At 34.0% G+C, this 18,433-nt stretch overlaps 2 protein-coding genes across 2 annotated transcripts; one reads left to right on the top strand and one right to left on the bottom strand.

The window, feature by feature from the left end:
• Window positions 1–668: 668 nt before the first annotated feature.
• On the top strand, window positions 669–3,256 carry LOC109182907 (ubiquitin carboxyl-terminal hydrolase 2). Its single transcript, XM_019333158.1, has 6 exons — window positions 669–868; window positions 1,144–1,189; window positions 1,499–1,545; window positions 1,920–1,966; window positions 2,122–2,224; window positions 2,318–3,256. Exons 2-6 carry the CDS (start codon window positions 1,159–1,161, stop codon window positions 3,089–3,091), a joined length of 1,002 nt encoding a protein of 333 aa, XP_019188703.1. The 5' UTR covers window positions 669–868; window positions 1,144–1,158; the 3' UTR covers window positions 3,092–3,256.
• A 1,475-nt stretch (window positions 3,257–4,731) lies between these two features.
• On the bottom strand, window positions 4,732–9,157 carry LOC109182511 (mitochondrial import receptor subunit TOM40-1-like). The gene is made up of 11 exons (XM_019332638.1): window positions 8,822–9,157; window positions 8,142–8,223; window positions 7,929–8,028; window positions 7,750–7,845; window positions 7,587–7,637; window positions 7,322–7,387; window positions 6,988–7,089; window positions 6,163–6,231; window positions 6,006–6,089; window positions 5,233–5,328; window positions 4,732–5,103 (listed from the first exon to the last, which is right to left on the bottom strand). Exons 1-11 carry the CDS (start codon window positions 8,958–8,960, stop codon window positions 5,047–5,049), a joined length of 942 nt encoding a protein of 313 aa, XP_019188183.1. The 5' UTR covers window positions 8,961–9,157; the 3' UTR covers window positions 4,732–5,046.
• Window positions 9,158–18,433: the final 9,276 nt, after the last annotated feature.

Below are 18,433 nucleotides of genomic sequence, written 5' to 3'. Positions count from 1 at the left end.
GATAATGAATAATTTTTTTTCACTGAATTAAGACATTGTAAGGACAATGTAGCGAATATAATCAATTAATAAATTTGAATATAAAGAATTTTTATATTGTAGAAAAATAAAGACAATATAACTAATACAATTATTTCTCTTATTTAATTTATTGATAATGAATAATTTTTTTGAATAAAGGCATTGTGGACACATAATTCTAAATTAAAGAAATGCATATCTATAATTTTTTGTTGTAGCTACTAAATTATTATTTATATAATTTAATAAGAGTAAAATAGAGTTCTAATTATGCCAACTTTGATTGGGATGAGGTTCGAACTTAAGACTTTTTTTTTTTTTATTGAAATCAATGAGTAAGTTAACGGTGAACTAACGGCAATTCTTAAAATTTTAACGGAATTAGTAACGGTGTGTGGGTATTTTAGGAAATTTTAGTGTAAAATTTAAATCTGATCAATCTTTTAATCAATCTGAGTCATTCATTTGATTAAAATCTGTGACCGCTATTTTTTCTACCCATTATAGGCCTAACTCTCTTGGGCTCTTATTAGTATAGTAGAGATAGTAGAGATAATAGTAACAAAAGCCAAAGTTATCCAACTAAAGGCCCAAAAAATATAGTGACAATATATATGGTGAATATTGCTTCTATGCAGGCCCGTTAGAAGCTGCAACCCTAGGCCCTTGCCCAAAAATCAATACAGTCAAAACTCCATTAAAACTCTACTGTTCGGAGGTTGAAATACCGACAATAACCACTACTCCACCGTGAAATCCAGATATATCTCTCAAGTCTCCGTACCGGCCGCCGCGTCCCACCTTCTGACGGCCGTCCTCCTTCTCCGCTGCTTATCTTCTGCTTACGGTAAGACCGCATGTAAAAGCTGCTGTAAATTTACTGGGCTCCTGAGTGAGCTATCAATTATTGCAAGATATGACACCCAAACAAAATTGGGATTTATCAGCTCAAGTTTTGTGTTTTTCAAAATTTTCTTCTCTCGGAATTCATAGGGCTTGAAATTGATATAATCTGTGTGGATATTAAGGTTTCAGTTTTTATTAGGGATTACACTTTCCATACCGTCAATTACTCCCTTTGTTGTAATACATTCTTAATGTATATATTATTTTTGATTGCAGTAAAGATCATTCATCATGTCTTGGTGCACTATCGAATCAGATCCCGGTATGTTCTTACTGGCCCAAATTTTTTGATATTTTGGTGGTATGGATGCTGGTGTTATTTATTTATTTATTTATGATTTATGATTCTTATATTAACATGCACTAGTCTAGTTTGAATGATGCTTTGTGTTTAATTTTATCTCACTGTTTAAATGTGTTTCAGTACTGATGCTACTATGTATTTATGATTTGCTTCAAGCCATAGTTACAATTAATTACTACTGCATATTTGGTTTTGTTGCACCTCTGTTAAAGATATCAGTATCTGAATAATAAGATGCCTGTTGCTATGCTGTTTCTTGTATTTCAGGGGTTTTCACTGAGCTTATTCAGCAAATGCAAGTAAAGGGAGTGCAGGTAACCTTTGTTTTTTGAAACCGCTTTCCATAATAACATGTAATGTTTCCCTCTTTCTCTCTTCTAGTATAGCTTGATTCAAATCATAGTTTAAGTGCTTAAAGCTGCCTGCTTCCCTAATCGTGTTTGTTAACCTTCTGTAGTCATGTGGTACTGGCTTTCTTGAAATTGATTGGTAATTGTTTACAGTAAAGTGATAAACTTTATGGAGTGTTTACTGGTGACATGGCCTCGGTTCCTTTATTTATACTCCATTCTCATTGTAAAGTTGTCTACATATTTTTATGTTTCTTAGACCCATGGTTTTGGAATCCTTGTTTGTTGGCCGTTTTGCATTCAACAGTTATTCTTACATCATTCTGCTATTCAAACAGGTTGAGGAATTGTATTCACTGGATATCGACGCCCTCAACAACCTTAGGTGAATTTCATGTAGTTGCACTTTGTTTCTGTGATTTTGGCAATAATCTATTTGCTGGCCATGCTATTACTTGCTTAATCTATGTGATAGCTGCTTCTTTTTTCTTTTTTTTCTTTTTTTTTTTTTGTAATCATAATTACATCCCTGTTAAACAGGCCAATCTATGGATTAATATTTCTTTTCAAGTGGCGACCGGATGAAAAAGATGACCGTCTTGTGATTAAGGATCCCAGTCCTAACTTGTTCTTTGCTAGCCAGGTCAGGTTTTAGTAGTACATTAGTACATGATATACTTCTATGGAATAAATAGATAGTGAAGCACTATCTTGATCGTCATTTGTATAATATCAGGTTATCAATAATGCGTGTGCTACCCAAGCAATCCTGTCCATTCTTCTGAACAGCCCAGATATTGACATTGGCCCAGAACTATCACAGTTGAAAGAATTCACAAAGAACTTTCCACCCGAGCTTAAAGGTTTAGCTATCAATAACAGTGAGGCAATTCGAGGTGCCCATAATAGCTTTGCAAGACCAGAGCCCTTTGTTCCCGAGGAGCAGAAATCTGCTGGGAAAGATGATGATGTTTACCATTTCATAAGCTACATACCAGTCGATGGTATACTCTATGAGCTTGATGGATTGAAAGAAGGTCCCATCAGCCTCGGTCCATGCCCTGGTGGGCACAATGACCTAGATTGGTTGCGTTTGGTGCAGCCAGTGATTCAGGAACGCATTGAAAAGTACTCGAGAAATGAAATTAGGTTCAACCTGATGGCCGTAATAAAGAACAGGAAAGACATGTATACAGCCGAGCTAAAGGAGCTTCAAAGAAAAAGGGAACGCATCCTGCAGCAACTGGCTACTTTACAGTCGGAGAGGCTGGTCGATAGCAGCAATGTGGAAGCTCTGAATAAATCACTAATGGAAGTGAATTCTGGCATTGAAGCGGCCACCGAGAAGATATTGATGGAGGAAGAGAAGTTCAAGAAATGGAAAACAGAAAACATTCGCCGAAAGCACAACTACATTCCCTTCCTGTTCAACTTCCTCAAGATTCTTGCTGAAAAGAAGCAGTTGAGACCTCTCATAGAGAAGGCCAAACAAAAAGCTAGCAAATCCTAGGTGAAAAGACAAATGTACAACAACTTTATTAGACAACAATCTTGGTTGCTGAATTGTATTATGTACTGTTATTTAACCACCCCAAGGTTTGCTTAGCACCCATGATTTTCTTATATTGCGTATTTTAGTAACTATTACCTTAAAATGAAATTCTGCATCTTCATCAAATGGTTTGATTTGCTGCTGCAGCAGTGTCTTCTCGTTTCACGCTTTTAATGATTTTGATTTGCACTCATGCTTCATTCCTCTACTGTCGAGGAGATGAACAAAAGCCTGTATAATACTCTCTATGTCCTACTTTACTTTGATATTTTTAAAATTTTATTTAATACGGAGTAATATTTTTAATGCATTTTTTAAATATATAATTTTTATCTACAAACACTAAATTAAATACTCTATCTAGCCAATCGCCATGTGCTCAGATGACACCTTTGTGGAGAGGATCAACCCCTATGGTGGGATATTGACTAAGGGCTGCAGTACTTATCTGTTATATTTTACTATTACTATGTAAGTGGATTATAATAAGAAACGTAAATAGAATAAACATTTGACATTAAAAATGTTAATTGTTCTATTGATCAAACTATTTTTTTTTTCTTTGCTTATTTTTAAATTTAATTTTTTTTAGTAATGTATAAATTTTATATATTAATACTGAACTTAATATTATATAAATTTGAATTAAAAATAACTTTAGTGAAGCACGTAAACCGAACTAGATACATAAAATTGGACAAATATAGTATTATAAAAAATGTTTCATTAATTAACCCAAACATAAAACGAGGAAGAAGAGCATTCTCTTATAAATCTTGAAATAACTAAGCAATTATTCCAATTAAGCAAACCGTTAGATAATCCAAAAATATAGTTCAGTAATAAATTACTGAGTGAATTTCATTTTTGGTCCTACTGTTATAGGGGCGTTTTCAATTTCAGTTCACTTTAATTTTTTTTGCCACTTTACAACCACTGTTATTGAATGTGTTCCACTCTTAGTCCACCGTTAATATTTCCGTCAAGAGACCGTATAATCAAAGGGTATTTTGGTCTTATTATGTTTGTCTCTTCTCTTTTAATCCAGGCGCTTCGTCCTTCTCCTCCGATATTCGAAGATGGCTCTTCGAACAACAAGAATGGGAAACCAAAGCTACATCGTGGCGAGGTTTCTTAGGTTTTAGGTTTAATGTTCTCATTTCTTTAGTCAAACATAGTCTTGGATGAGAAGAAGGGTCAAAATACCCCTAGATTACATGGGCTCTTGATGAAACGATGGGACTCAAAGTAGAACACATTCAATAATAGTAATTATAAAGTGGCAAAAAAAAAATTAAGGTGGACTAAAATTGAAAACGTCCCTATAACAGTAGGACCAAAAATGGAATTCACTCTAAATTGATATATTCAAATTCCATCACTCCCTTTCCCTCAATTGTACCCATAATAAAACTTTCCCAATTTTATTTTTTAAATCACAAAATGGACAGAAAATGGAATAATATTTCACAAAATATGCATATTCTATTATTTGGTTCATTTTTCTATTCCATGAATTGGTATTAGCAAGGAGGTACAATTGCCTTTTATGATATTGAAAGAAATACAGATCAAGGTAAAGGAAGACAAGTAGTGAATTAGTGATGCAAGAGAGAGTTTATGATGAGAAAAATTTGGAAGTCCTTATGAATGTGAAGAGCTCTACAGCTATAAATTAGCATCTTCTAAGTAAATCAATTTCTCCAAACTGCAAAATCAACCTCTCCTCCTAGAGGCTCAGCAGCCTGTCTGTTTGTCACCTGTGTGTCATCTCATCAATGGTGACAATTTATACAAAAGTACAAAACTGTTGCCTAAATTTTTAATGACCAAAATAGGGAAAACAATCATTAAGCAAACAAAGATGATTCCACCATTCAACATCAAATGTCTAAATGCTTCTTCCCATTCAATTATTCTCCAACTGTAAGCCCAAACCCGAACTTGTAGTCTTTCTTTTTGTGATCAACCTGCACCAGCATATTCGAGGAACACATCAGAATATTATCTAAAAGATCCATGCCAAGAAAATGTTTAATGTTATTAATCCTGATAATAGTACTGGTCATAAGAATATGGTTAAGGCAAGGTAAGATTACCTCAGCAGAGAGAATAAAATTAAGGCCCATGTTCAATCGCTCTTCCAGGAAAGCAGCAACGCAGCCGTTGGAATCAATTTTCCCTCTCAGACGGCACTGCCATCAAAGCCAAAAACCCATTGCAGATTTGAGGAACTTGAAAGTGTTAAATGCATGTTGAGAATATCAAACTAAAACAAAAACTAATGCAATAGCAGTAGTCTTTCTGGATGAAGCATAATGATATTGAGAACCCAATAGTTCTACTCATGTTTCTATTATTTTATGATAGTTTCTTATATTTGTCTTTCAAAACATTTAGTTAAGCAAATATTAGTAGCACATAGATGGAAGTTAATTCTTTCAAGGCCGTCATATCTTCTAATTTCACTTGGACAAAGGAAACTTAGCACAATTGCAAGAGCCAACCTTGTACAACTTTAAGCTCATTAAGCAGATTAAACTTAAAAGCTCTTGCATATTTTCTCACAATTTTTTTCCCTAAATGGGCTAAACTCAGTGGAAAAAGGGGACCTTTTATGCTTGTAGACTTCGCTAGATTCATGCGTGCTTCTTTGCAAAGAATAAACTTGCAGGTTATACTTTACCTCTACAATATCAGAGTTCATATTTCCTGATACTTCTAAATTGAAGTTTATATCACACTATGAAGAATTTACCACAAACTAGGACTTGTAGAAAAAGCCACTGAACCATACAAAGAAAATATTGCCCAGCACATCATCAATCAAGGATGTATGTGTGTATATATATATATAGACAGCAGAAATTACCTGTCGAAGAATATAATCATAACCAAAGCTGGCTGTAACATCTGTCGAGAGGTAGTTGTACATGAAGTCTGATGCTAAAGAAACCTGAAGGGGAGAAACAATTTTTAAAAAGTGCAAGATAAGACATAAACATCTATAAAAGAGGTAACTTTTTTACCTTTTCGGAAACTTTCTGAACATAACTGAGTGCAACTATTCCAGTGCTAGCAACTTGACCTGCGGCAACCTGCAGGTATTATGGCCAACAATATTAGGTTTTAACGGATGAATCAGCAATATTAGCCAGAAAGACTGAAAAAATAAAACCAAATATAAGCATCGATGAAAAAACCTGTAACCTCTTCCCTGTACAAATGCAAAGGAAAACCAGAAAAACTTAATTTCATATATTTTAAACAATATTCAGTTCATATATTTTATTAAGTTTTGTATATAGGATGGAAAAAAATCAATTCTGACAATCACATTTCTAATGATTGCTTGTCAAGATACTGCAAATCAAATTGATCTCTTGATTATGACCAAGAATAAAATAGGATAGAACTATGGAAGACATTTACAGACAAAGTTTAACCTAGTAACTAAAAAGTCACAAAAGAAATAAATCGAGGGTCTAGTAAGGTAAAGGCCTCATTTGTTTTCCATATAAATCATCTAACATTTCCATCATCCAATTTCACAGCTGTCTTTGTCTAAAGAATCTGAATTATCTAGGTGATTGCTTCAAGTATAATCAACTGAAATTTACCCCCAAAAATACCATTTTAATTTGATTGCATCAGTGTGTCATCGGTAAATGATAAATAGATGTATCAAAATCATTGTAAGCTCTTATGTTTGTAGATAAATCATCATTGTGGAGAGCATGGAAATTTAGTACTAAATTTGCTGCATCCTTGGACAACCTGACATTATTGGCTAAACCAGAGAATCATGGTACATAATTACAATTGAACAGATCACTTTAAGAACATCACATTACCATCTTGTCTGTGTTATACCGAGCAACATAGCCAATGCCAGATTTACGATGCTGGCCAGCCCAGAATACTTCACCACCCAGAGATAAATATGGAGTCACACTCTGCCAAAGAATATCAAAGTCAAACAAAGAAATACATCATTAAGAATAGGCAATTAACAAAGAATTTAAAGAACTAACCAAATTTGTAGATAACCAATCATGAATGTTAACAAATAAACAAAGAAATGTGTAATTCTAGTTCCGTCTGAAGAGATTTCAAAAATTTGGGCTGATAATCACAATCAATTTCTTTTACACTTCAGTAAGCATGATGTGCTTGATGATTATTTACCTGGATGTAACTCGCTCCAAGCAATGCACCACTACCTAGTTGAAACTGAGACCTATAGTCTTTCCCCTGTGCATATAACAATGATAAACTCAGAAACCCATTATCACATTGAGTTGGCCAAATCTAGGTCAAACAGATGAAAAGCATTAATAAATTTTTTCAGAGTATGTGCGATGACAAATCAGGGGATATATGTGACAGTATCATGGAAGCTGAAGTATGTTCAGAAGACATGCATGAAATAATTGAATGCAGATAGGGTCACCTTGTAATCAAAATTGACCATGCCATGTGACATGTGTGCCTCACTTGTAAGCTGGTAATAAGGAGAATAGGAGTTAATGGGATAATTTTGTCAGATAAAACTGATGCATCAGTATTAATCACTTATAAAAGGATTAGATCCAATTTCAAAATCATATATTTACTTGACCGTTTGCTTTCAGAGAAAGGTTTTCAGACAAATCACACTTGAGCCTAGCATTTAGCCTTCCATCTGTCATCAGCCGCCCAAAAAGCATCAACTGTAACAAACAGGCATTATACCCAGAATTAGTTTATTGCAAGAACTCCAGATATTTAAGAAACGACTATCCAACCTACAAACCTTTGGGTCTATAAAGTTTGCACCAAACTCATAGTGAGCAGTTGGTATTTTAATTGTTTCAGTAGACTGAGAAGGAATTTCTGTGGGGCCCATGAACACACTGATGAAATAGCAAAAGAAAAACAATCAAAATCAAATACATTACAGCAGTTTTCCTTCCCTTGAGAAAATAAAGTCAGCATTAAATTTAACAAGTTGCATTAGAGGTACGACCTATGACTGAGTGAAAATCTCTGGTTTAGTCCTTTCGTAAAATCAAAGCGCATCCCTTCAAAAAGTTCTGGCTTCAATGACACTGCAAAAAGAGCAACAAGCAAATGAAATCAATACTGTGAAACTCGATGATTCAAAATCAAATCTCAAATATCAAAAACTTCTAGAGTGGGGCATGAAATAACTACTTTGCATTATTTAAGAGACAACATTCTTTTAACAGTGATATTAAAGAGTCAACAAAAATGTGCAATTTATTGTCTTAGATAAAATATTATTCATCTGATTTACAACAAAAAAGCATCACTATGACTTTTGCACACCAAAAAAATAATGTTAAGCACTTAATAATGCTCCATTTACATACTTCACGCTTCTAACGTATAATGCACAAACGGTTTTAATTTTTATACCATTTATTAGATAGTTCAAAATAAAATTCAAGCATATTCATAGTACAGTGTAGAGAAAACAAGATTAAATTAAAACTTATCAAAAAATAACAACAAAGGAATTAAAAAAAAAAAAAAAGAAAAAACATATTCATAGTAGCATTCCATGTTTTGCTAAGCATCAGGCTCCCTGAAATCCAGATAGATTACAGTATAAAAGAAGTTCAAAAATCAGGCAAAATATAAAATAGGAATGTAAAAGGTGGGGAAGAGTAGTGAAATACTGACTGAGAGCTTCGCGTTGGATTTCTTCATAGGGAATGGGACAAGGCAGATTCATGTAGTCCACCTTTTCCGGTTGGGTGGGCGCCGCCTTTGGATCGGTTGGTGGAGCAGTGCCGGAATGAGGCGGGACGAGGGTGGCCATTTCTGGTTCGATCTGACCTAGTGAACAGGTTGAAGCTTGATCGTGAAGAAGAAGAAAAAGAAGAAGAAGAAGAAATGGTCGATTTTCTTCTCCTCCAGACTGCGGCTACTCACAACCCAAAAAAAAAAAAAAAAAGCAAAACAAAAAGGAGGAATTCAGTGACTCGGTGACTGACCAGAAAAACCCTTCCCCAAACAACTCAAAAACCCCTTAAACCTGTGCAATTAAAACCCGGTCCGTATTCGTTTCATTTTTATTAAATTTGATACTCATTTGCTATTGAGTTCTATAGTTATTTATTCATCAAATTGTTGATTTCACATTGATTTGACTTTTCGAGTATACTTCTTTCAAATGTGATGTTCCCTTGCACAAAATGATACAATTTTGAAAAAGAAAATAACAATAAATAAATAAATAAAAACTAAAAGTGTTAAATGGCGATAACCGTGATTGTTTCCATTCGTTGACTACATCACCTTGATTGTTTTGAGACTCAAAGGTCCATATGCCTTTGAGTCTCAAATGAAGAATAATCACATCTCTCTTAGATCAAACGAAGGTGGCCAATGGCTTCTTTTATCACCTAAGTTTTGAAGGTCTAAATCTAGATATTTGAGTTTTAAACAATAATGACTGTCTGTTATGGTTTCTAGGGTTTGAGAGAGAGAGAGAATCGAGAGAATTGAGAGGTTGAAGAAAGGAAACAGAATCTGTATTACCAAAAAACATACATCATTTCAGTACATATTGCGTATTTAAGCAACTGTTATTCTAACTACTTCCAACTTCTAACAACCCTGCTTCTAACGACGTCGTTGTAAGCTTTATATCAATCGCTACTGACTTATTGAAACGACATCGTTTGGTTACGACTTTCAACAGCTTTTAACCTCCATAACCGTTGTGGTGTCCTACAACGCCGTTTACTCATTATTTCCCTGGCAGCTTCCTTGAATCATTACATTACCCCCTTCTTGCAGGGATCCTTGACCCCAAGGATCAAACCCAGGAAATTGCTTCTTGATGTGGTAGAAGTCTTCCCAAGTTGCAACTTCTTCCGGTAAATTGGCCCATTGCATTAAGATTTGAGTTATAGCTTTGTTATCTCTCTTCACTAGCCTCTTGTTCAAGGCTGCTACTGGCTGAGCAAGGACCTCACCCTCTTGGCTTGTGATATGAGGGTCCAATTGCAGGGATACTTGATTTCCCACCTTCCTTTTCAGCTGTGATACATGGAAAACGGGGTGGATTTGTGCACTTGGTGGCAATGCCAGTTTATATGCTACAATCCCTATCTTCTCAATGACTTGGTAGGGTCCATAATATTTAGATAATTAGATGTGAGCTTAATGTTGGATCTTACTGCTACTGATAGCTTCCTATAGGGTTGGATCTTCAAATAAACCCAATCCCCTACTTGTAATGTTCTCTCCCTACCTCTTTTTTTGAATTTGTTTTAAAGACAGTCATGCATTCATAGTCGTTGAATAGAGACAGTTGTAAGGCCATCCCCAATAGGGGAATTTTGCACAGATTTTAAGAAAAAATGATAGTGTTGGAGGAGAGAGGAGAGAGAGGGATGGGGTTGTTATGTTATTTAGGAGATTTTATCAGGGTTTTGAGAGTTTTAGGGGGGGTGGGGGTTTCAATTTTTGATTTTGTTTTTTATTTTTCCTTTTCACCAATTTTTCTTTCCTAGTCACACCTGTAAAATTTACTCAAAATCCTACCACTATTGAGAATGCCCTAACTCTCTACGTTTGGCACTTTTATATTCATTTTTTCCTTTATTTTTGTTCAAAGTTATACAATTCATCAATTAAGTTAGCACCATATTTGAAAGAAGTATACGTGAAAGGTCTAGTCATTGACAAATTAGCGGTAACATAATAAACAAGTAATTTTAGGACTCAATTGTACTATTTTACCAATTTAGAGCACTCCATTAGAGCTTCTTTTAATTAAGAGGTCGAATTGCACTTTTTTTTGTTAGACCATGAGGTGTCCTGAGTAGGCCACAAAGGTACATTTGAGTCCGTACTATATTCACACTAATCCTCGTTCGCACCGGGTCAACTCAATTAAGGGGCAATGTGTTGGCCATATTGGTTTTTACATACGGGAGAGAGTTGATTTTAAAATTTGCACTATTTGTTTTACTTAAAGTTGATTTTACACTCTTTCCTATATTAAAAAGTCATAAAAAAAAAGAGTTATTTTCACATGAGGTCTTCCGAGTATAGTGGTTTTGCCATGTTTAGTCCTAAACTTTCAAATTGACCACTCGTGGTCCTTTTTGACTTTCAAATTTTACCATTCATATAATCCATGGTCCTTCAACTTTCAAAATTTAACCAGTCGTGGTCCACTTGGAAGGACCATGGGTGGTTAAAATTTGATAGTTGAAGCCTGAAGGACCATGTGGTTAATTTAGACCACAGATGATAGCAACTTGAAAATCGAAGGACCACGGCCCACGGGTGGTCAATTTGAAAGTTTAGGACTAAACGTGACAAAACTACTATATTTGGAGGACTCCAGATGGTATTAACTCTATAAAAAATAATATTGATATTATAAATTGAAAAGGACAATAACATTTTTATAATTAATGAAAAAAAATCTCTCATAAATTGTAAAATTTCTCTTGATGTTAGTGAACTTTACACAAAAAATAAAAATAAATCATAATGCTAGAGAACTTAAAAAAAATCTATTCCTTGAACTATTCAACTATTGATAAAACTCATGCATTAATTCTTCTTTTGAGTTAATACCCAAAATCGTCCTCGACTATAGTGGTTTTTCTCAATTTCGTCCTAAACGACTTTGGTGACCTAATATCGTCCCAGACTTTTGTGTTTCGCTCAATTTAGTCCTCCATTTGTTATTCCGTCAAATTGGTGTTAAATAAAGGGACAATTCAGTAATGTCAATATTGATCTCTCTTTACTTTCAACTTGTGAAGTGCGAAATTCCTCTTTCTTGTACGAATTACACCCAGAATTACTCCCGAACCTGCAAATCAAATTTTATATTCGCAGTTTTAGGAGCAATTCTAGAAGTAATTCGTAAAAAAAAAAAGGGATTTCGCAGTTCACATGTCTATGAGTAAAGAGATGCCAATATTAAAATTACTGAATTGTCTATTTATTTAACACCAAATGGACAGAATAACAAATGAGGGACTAAATTGAACAAAAACACAAAAGTCTGGGATTAAATTGAGCGAAACACAAAAGTCTGGGACGATATTAGGTCACTAAAGTCGTTTAGGACGAAATTGAGAAAAACCACTATAGTCGAGGACGATTTTGGGTATTAACTCTTCTTCTTTTATATAAAAAAAAAAATATGGTAATAAATCGGGTTACTTTTTCAAAACTAAATTTGGTATGATTTAATTTGAGTAAATATCAATTTTGATCCCACAAATATTAGTAACCATACCTTTGTGTGGATGATGTGGAAAGTCCCAATCAATCATTGTGAACTGATCCGATAGTGTGGTAAGCTTCAAATTGCGTTTATGATTATTATTTGTGAGTAACCTGGTAGAAAAATCATGGGTTACTAGGGCTAGTAACTACCTTGAGGCTTGGAATCCCTGGGGTGCGCGCACTTAAGGTTCTAGTTCTGATTCCACTGATATTGGTATTGGCATTGGTTATTATGATTTGATATCGATCTCCACACTTGTGATTGATATGACTCTTCAATTATGATTTGAGATGATGATTGGGATACCTCCATATCTATCAATATCCATATCTATGATTATATATATACAAGATTGAGAATGACTTTGAAAAAAAATCTATATCTTGAAGTGATTACTTGATGAGCAATATTATATGTTGTGAATTCCTCCATATACATGTATATAATATGCTTTAATTTGGAAATGTTTATAAGAAGTCATGAGCTATATATTATATTCCTCCATACTTAACTTATATATGTCTATCTATGTTTTGGGAACGATTATTGGGAAGAGATTATGTTTTTGAAATGATATTATATTGGGAAGTATTATGTCGAGAAATGCTATTTTTGAATCTTTCAAACTTATGCTTATTTTGGAAATGGGAAAGAATGACTTATGTATTAGTTATACTATTTTGGAAAGTGCTAAGTATTATTGTTTTGGAATCTCTATTAACTTATATAAAACTAGTACTTCGTATCATTTTGAATCAGGGTTGTAAAAATCGGTCTAGGCGGCGTCCGAGTATCAAAACCTATTTACAAAGTATACTTATTTTCAAATTAGAAATGTAAGTATTTTACAGGGTAGAGTAGAGCTTACATAGCATTTTATGCTAATTCTTTTATCTGTGTTTTTCTCAATGCTTATTGTTTTCAGGATCTGGAGTTTGTGGCTAGTTTGAGAGCGCGGCATAGAGCTCGTAGCCCTTGGATTGAATTTGGTATAGATCGTTTAGTTTTAGAACATGAATTGTTGAAGTGTAGTTACCTTGTGTATTGGATATTGAGTTGTTGTATTGTGTATCTAGATAGATAGAAACCTTGTAGCATGTGCGTTTGGGCCTAGTTGGTAGCCCAAGCATGACGTGACACCCCTTTGTAGTTCAAATTTCGCTTTCGCTTTCACATTTGAATTCCGTCTTTTAATAAAGAAAAATCTTTTATTTTTAAATATTCCGATTTTAAAAATTTTGGGTGTTACGACAAATTTTTTCTTCGATGTCCATTTTGACCATAAACCCAAAAAACATTACAACCAAAATTAGTACAAACTAGCAAACTGAGCACAAAACCCGATTTTGCTTATCATGATGAGTCTAATGCTGCTTTTGTGTGATTCTTCGAGCTCTCAAACTTCAAGGGACTAGAGAATCATATCATTAATTTTGGTATTAAAGCCTAGGTTTATCGCACTCTCCAAAAATTTATATACGATCTCAAAACTTTATTTTGAGTAAAAAAAAAAAATATGTCAGAAATTTGCAGTTTTGTACGAACAATGTTGAAAAATTAGAAAAAAAAATAGTTTCGTTCATTGTTTTGTTTTGAATTTTTTTTTTTTTTTTTTTTTTTGCATGTCATAATCTTGTTAAACTTAATATCTTGAAAGTTTGGTCTCAAAATTCGTTACCAATTTTTTCCAAAAAATTCGACAAGTTGGGTAAGTTTCTGGTGTGATTTGAATTTCAAGATAGTTTGCATCGAATTTCTCGTGTATTATTGTTTAATTGAAATGAGGTGTGCAAAAAAAAAAAAAAAAAAAAAAAAACTTTAACAACACTTGGATCTTAGATTCGAGGTCAAATTTCTAAAGAATGAGGGAACGTTGCGAACACGTTAGCCATCCATGAACATGCTAAAGGCCAAGGAGGATTGGACAAAGATCCTTTACAAGTCCGAGATGGTCCACTTACCCGACCCGAGCTAGGCATTTAAAAGAGACTATTTGTGTGGGGAAAGGCCATTACTACTAGGGATGACAATGTGCCCCGTCCCCGACGGGGATCCCCGATCCCCGTCCCGAAAGAGACGGAGATGGGGAATATTTTCGGGGAATGGGGACGGGGACGGGGAACATTTGTGATTCCCCGCCGGGGACGGGGACGGGGATGGGGACACCCCTCCCCGCCCCGCCCCTTCCCCGAATATATATATATATATATATATATATATATATATATATATATATATATATATATATATAATTACATATATATATATAATACACTGTTAGTGTACTGTTAGTATAATTACATATATAAGTATAGTACATATATATATAGTGGCAGTATTGCATTTATATGTAATTATACTAACAGTACACTATATTTATATATGTAATTAACTATATATATATATATATATATATATATATATATATATATATATATATATATATAGTATTTTAATTTTCAAAATTAAGACTTATATTTTAAAATTTTTATTATTAAATTTAAAATTATTTAACATTTTAACTAGAAGTTGACGGGGAATGGGAACTTCCCGTCCCCGCCTAATTCCCCGCGGGGACGGGGATGGGAAATATTTTTAATTTCCCGCCGGAGACGGCCCCACCCTATTGCCATCCCTAATTACTACATCAAAGGATATGGAAGACAAATCTTTTGTTAATTTAATTGGAAGTATTAATCCATTAAATTGATCTTTAATTTGGATACACCAAATAGTCAGTACGCAAGAAAATGGTGAGAAATGATCTTGTTCGTAGCATCACTTGTTTGGACTAGGGATGGCAATGTGCCTCGTCCCAGTCGGGGATCCCCGTAGGGGACGGGGACGGGGACAGGAAAAAATACCGGGGATCGGAGACGGGGACAGGGATGGGGAGGTTTTTAAATTTCCCGCTGGGGACGGGGATACCCCTCCCCGCCCCGCCCCATCCCCAAAAATAATATATATATATATATATATATATATATATATATATATATATATATATATATATATATATATTAGGAATTATATTATTAGTTATTTTAGTTTTATTAGATTACTTCACTGCCACCACTTAAATAATCTACTTAATTTAATTTATAAAATTAAAATCTAAAACATAAACAATTAAACATCGCTAAGTACTCAGTATTATAGTATAGTTTTAAAAATAACTCAATTAAGACTTTGGATTTCATTTTTTTCCTTTTGTATTTTTAAAAATTTTATTAATTTGAGACTTTGACTATAAGTTGATCGGGGATGGGATTCCCCGTCCCCGCCAAATTCCCCGTGGGGTGGGGACGGAGAATTTTTTCAATTCCCCGCCGGCACGGGGACGGGGTCGGGGTCGGGGTAGCGGGGACGGGGAGTATACTCCCCGTCCCCGCCCCGCCCCGTTGTCATCCCTAATTTGGACCGTGATTTGACTTTCTTTAGTAAGTCACTTGTTCGAAAACCTTTCGGATTTGACTTTCCTTAGTCAATCATTTACTACTCAGAAATTAATTTTTAACTTTCCGTGCCCCCTACTTTCCGGCTAAGGTTGACACTTCCACTTTACGAACCTTCGGGTCTTAAACTCTTCATATTTTCGACTCTTTGAATATTCAACTCGTCTTCAACTTCTAGAATCTTCAGCGTAACTCTTCGTCTTCTCGGATCTTCTTGACTTCTCGAAGGTCTACTTCTCGAAGCTGTCTTTTCTTGACTTCTCAAAGATTACTGTTATTAACTTCTCGAAGATTACTTGAATTAATTTACTTCCTAGCAGGGCCGTCCCTGGCCATGTCTGGCCAGGGCCAGCGCACAGGGCCCCCAAATTTTGGGGGCCCCAAATATTAAATACGTAGTATATATGTTCATTGTGCCCCCAAATTTTGGGGGCACTTTTATTAAAAAAAAAATTATTATTTTATATTTATATTTTATATATTAGTGTAGGTGTAATTTATGTATAAAGAAATCAAGACGGTCTAAAATTTTAAAAAGTTTATATTCCAAATTCTTAAGGATTTGATTTACGTATAGAGTTATAGTCCTATAACTTATAGGAATTGAGGCGGGCCTATTTGATTATTATAAAAATTATTATATATAAAGAGTAAAAAATTACTCTTATTCCTATTATAATGCCTACACGCAAGATTTGTATTCACAACGCAAGAATTCGGTCTCAGTAATCATTAATTTGAAGTGCGTTGTTTGTGCATTTGGCATCCTCCATTTTTCTCTTCGATCTTCACGATAAAAGGATGAAGGTATGAAATAATTAAATATTTTAATTCTTTAATTTTATTCAAAATTTTAAAATTATTAATTCAATAACTAACCCTAGCTAGGAATTTTTTTTATTGGTGAGTAACAATATAATTTCTTGTATTTTGATACTACAATTGCAATATCAATTAGTCTTGACTATTTTCATTACTGTTGAAATCTACTTATGATCAACTATATTGTAAAAAAGGCTCAATGGATTGGTGAATAATTTTACATCTAAATATGACCGAAGAAAAAGAAGAATGTCACTTTTCAAATGAAATTTTAAATAATAAATTTTTTATAGACTATTTTATATTTTGATACAATACAATATATCTTTTATATATTTACAATTATACAAAAAGGGGGCCAATGTTAATTTTTGTACAAGACCCCAATTTTCTTAGGAACGGCCCTGCTTCCTAGTTGAATTAACTTCTCGATTGGTAAAATTCATTCTTAAACAATGTAGCAAAAAACGTTAGGCGCCCCCTAGGCACCGATTTTTTTTTTTAATTTTTTTAATTAAAAAAATTAAAAATTAAAAATTATTAAAATCCACTAATAAAACATAAGGTTCCCATAGTTATTTCTTAGAAACTATTTACAAAAGTGGTTGTAAAATTGTTCAAAAGATTATTTAAACCATCTAAATACATAAAAAAAAACTAAAATTAAGAGCTAAAGAAGCATTTTTTTGAGAAATTAGTGGGTCAAACCGCCTTTGGCTGTTTGCGGCGTATAGATCTCGAAAAACTACCCGATTTGAAAAAAAAAATTTTCTAAATCGGACAACCAAGTCAAAAGTTATGCCTTCGAGAACTTTTCCCACATTTTCAAAAAAAAAAAAAAAAGATCCCGAACCGGCCAATTAGGCGATCTAGGCGGCCGCCTAGACCGCCTATCTGGCTGGCCGCGGAGGAGATCGCTGAAGCCATTCCTCGCGGCGGCCTCCCACCGCTAGTGCCAATCGGCGCCTAAGCGCGATTTTACAACACTGTTCTTAAAGTTATCTTTCGAAGGTAAAATATCCAATATGTAGACAAGGATGCCTTGTTGTACCTCATATTGGCTAATGAGATCTTGCATGCACTTCATCATATCGTAGTATAATCCCAATAGTAGAGGATGTAAGTAATCACAATACTTAATCTATCTTTTCTGGGTGAGATGGATCCACTTCAAATGGATATCACATAATTAATTAATAAATTATTTATTTATTTAATTTATTCAATTTCATCAGACGTTATGCCATGGAACCGTGTTCACCATTCATGGTGAACACGGTTCCAACGGTGTTAGTACACCGTTATCTTCTTTTTTATTTTTTATTTTTTTTTTTTTTATTTTTTTAATTACGTGACTGCCTACACATTCACTTTGGAACCATGCCTACACATTCACTTTGGAACCATGGGATTATGAATTTTCTGTTATAAGATTATGAATTTTCTGTTATGAGATTATGAATTTTCAGTTATGAGATTATGAATTTTCTGTTATGCGATTATGAATTTTCTGTTATGAGATTATGAATTTTCATTACATTCATAATTTCAGACATTCATAAATTATGAATTCATGCATGCACATTCACTTTGGAACCATGCCTACATATTCCCGTCCGAAATCACGGACATTCATAAATTATGAATCTATGCCTGCACATTCACTTTGGAACCATGCCTACACATTCACTTTGGAACCATGAGATTATGAATTTTCTGTTATAAGATTATGAATTTTCTGTTATGAGATTA

Source organism: Ipomoea nil, unplaced genomic scaffold (genome assembly GCF_001879475.1).
Source record: "Ipomoea nil cultivar Tokyo-kokei standard unplaced genomic scaffold, Asagao_1.1 scaffold1074, whole genome shotgun sequence".
In the NCBI taxonomy this organism is placed as follows: Eukaryota; Viridiplantae; Streptophyta; class Magnoliopsida; order Solanales; family Convolvulaceae; genus Ipomoea; species Ipomoea nil.
Note: the sequence above shows the minus strand (reverse complement) of the source record. Positions and strands in the feature narration are given on the sequence as shown.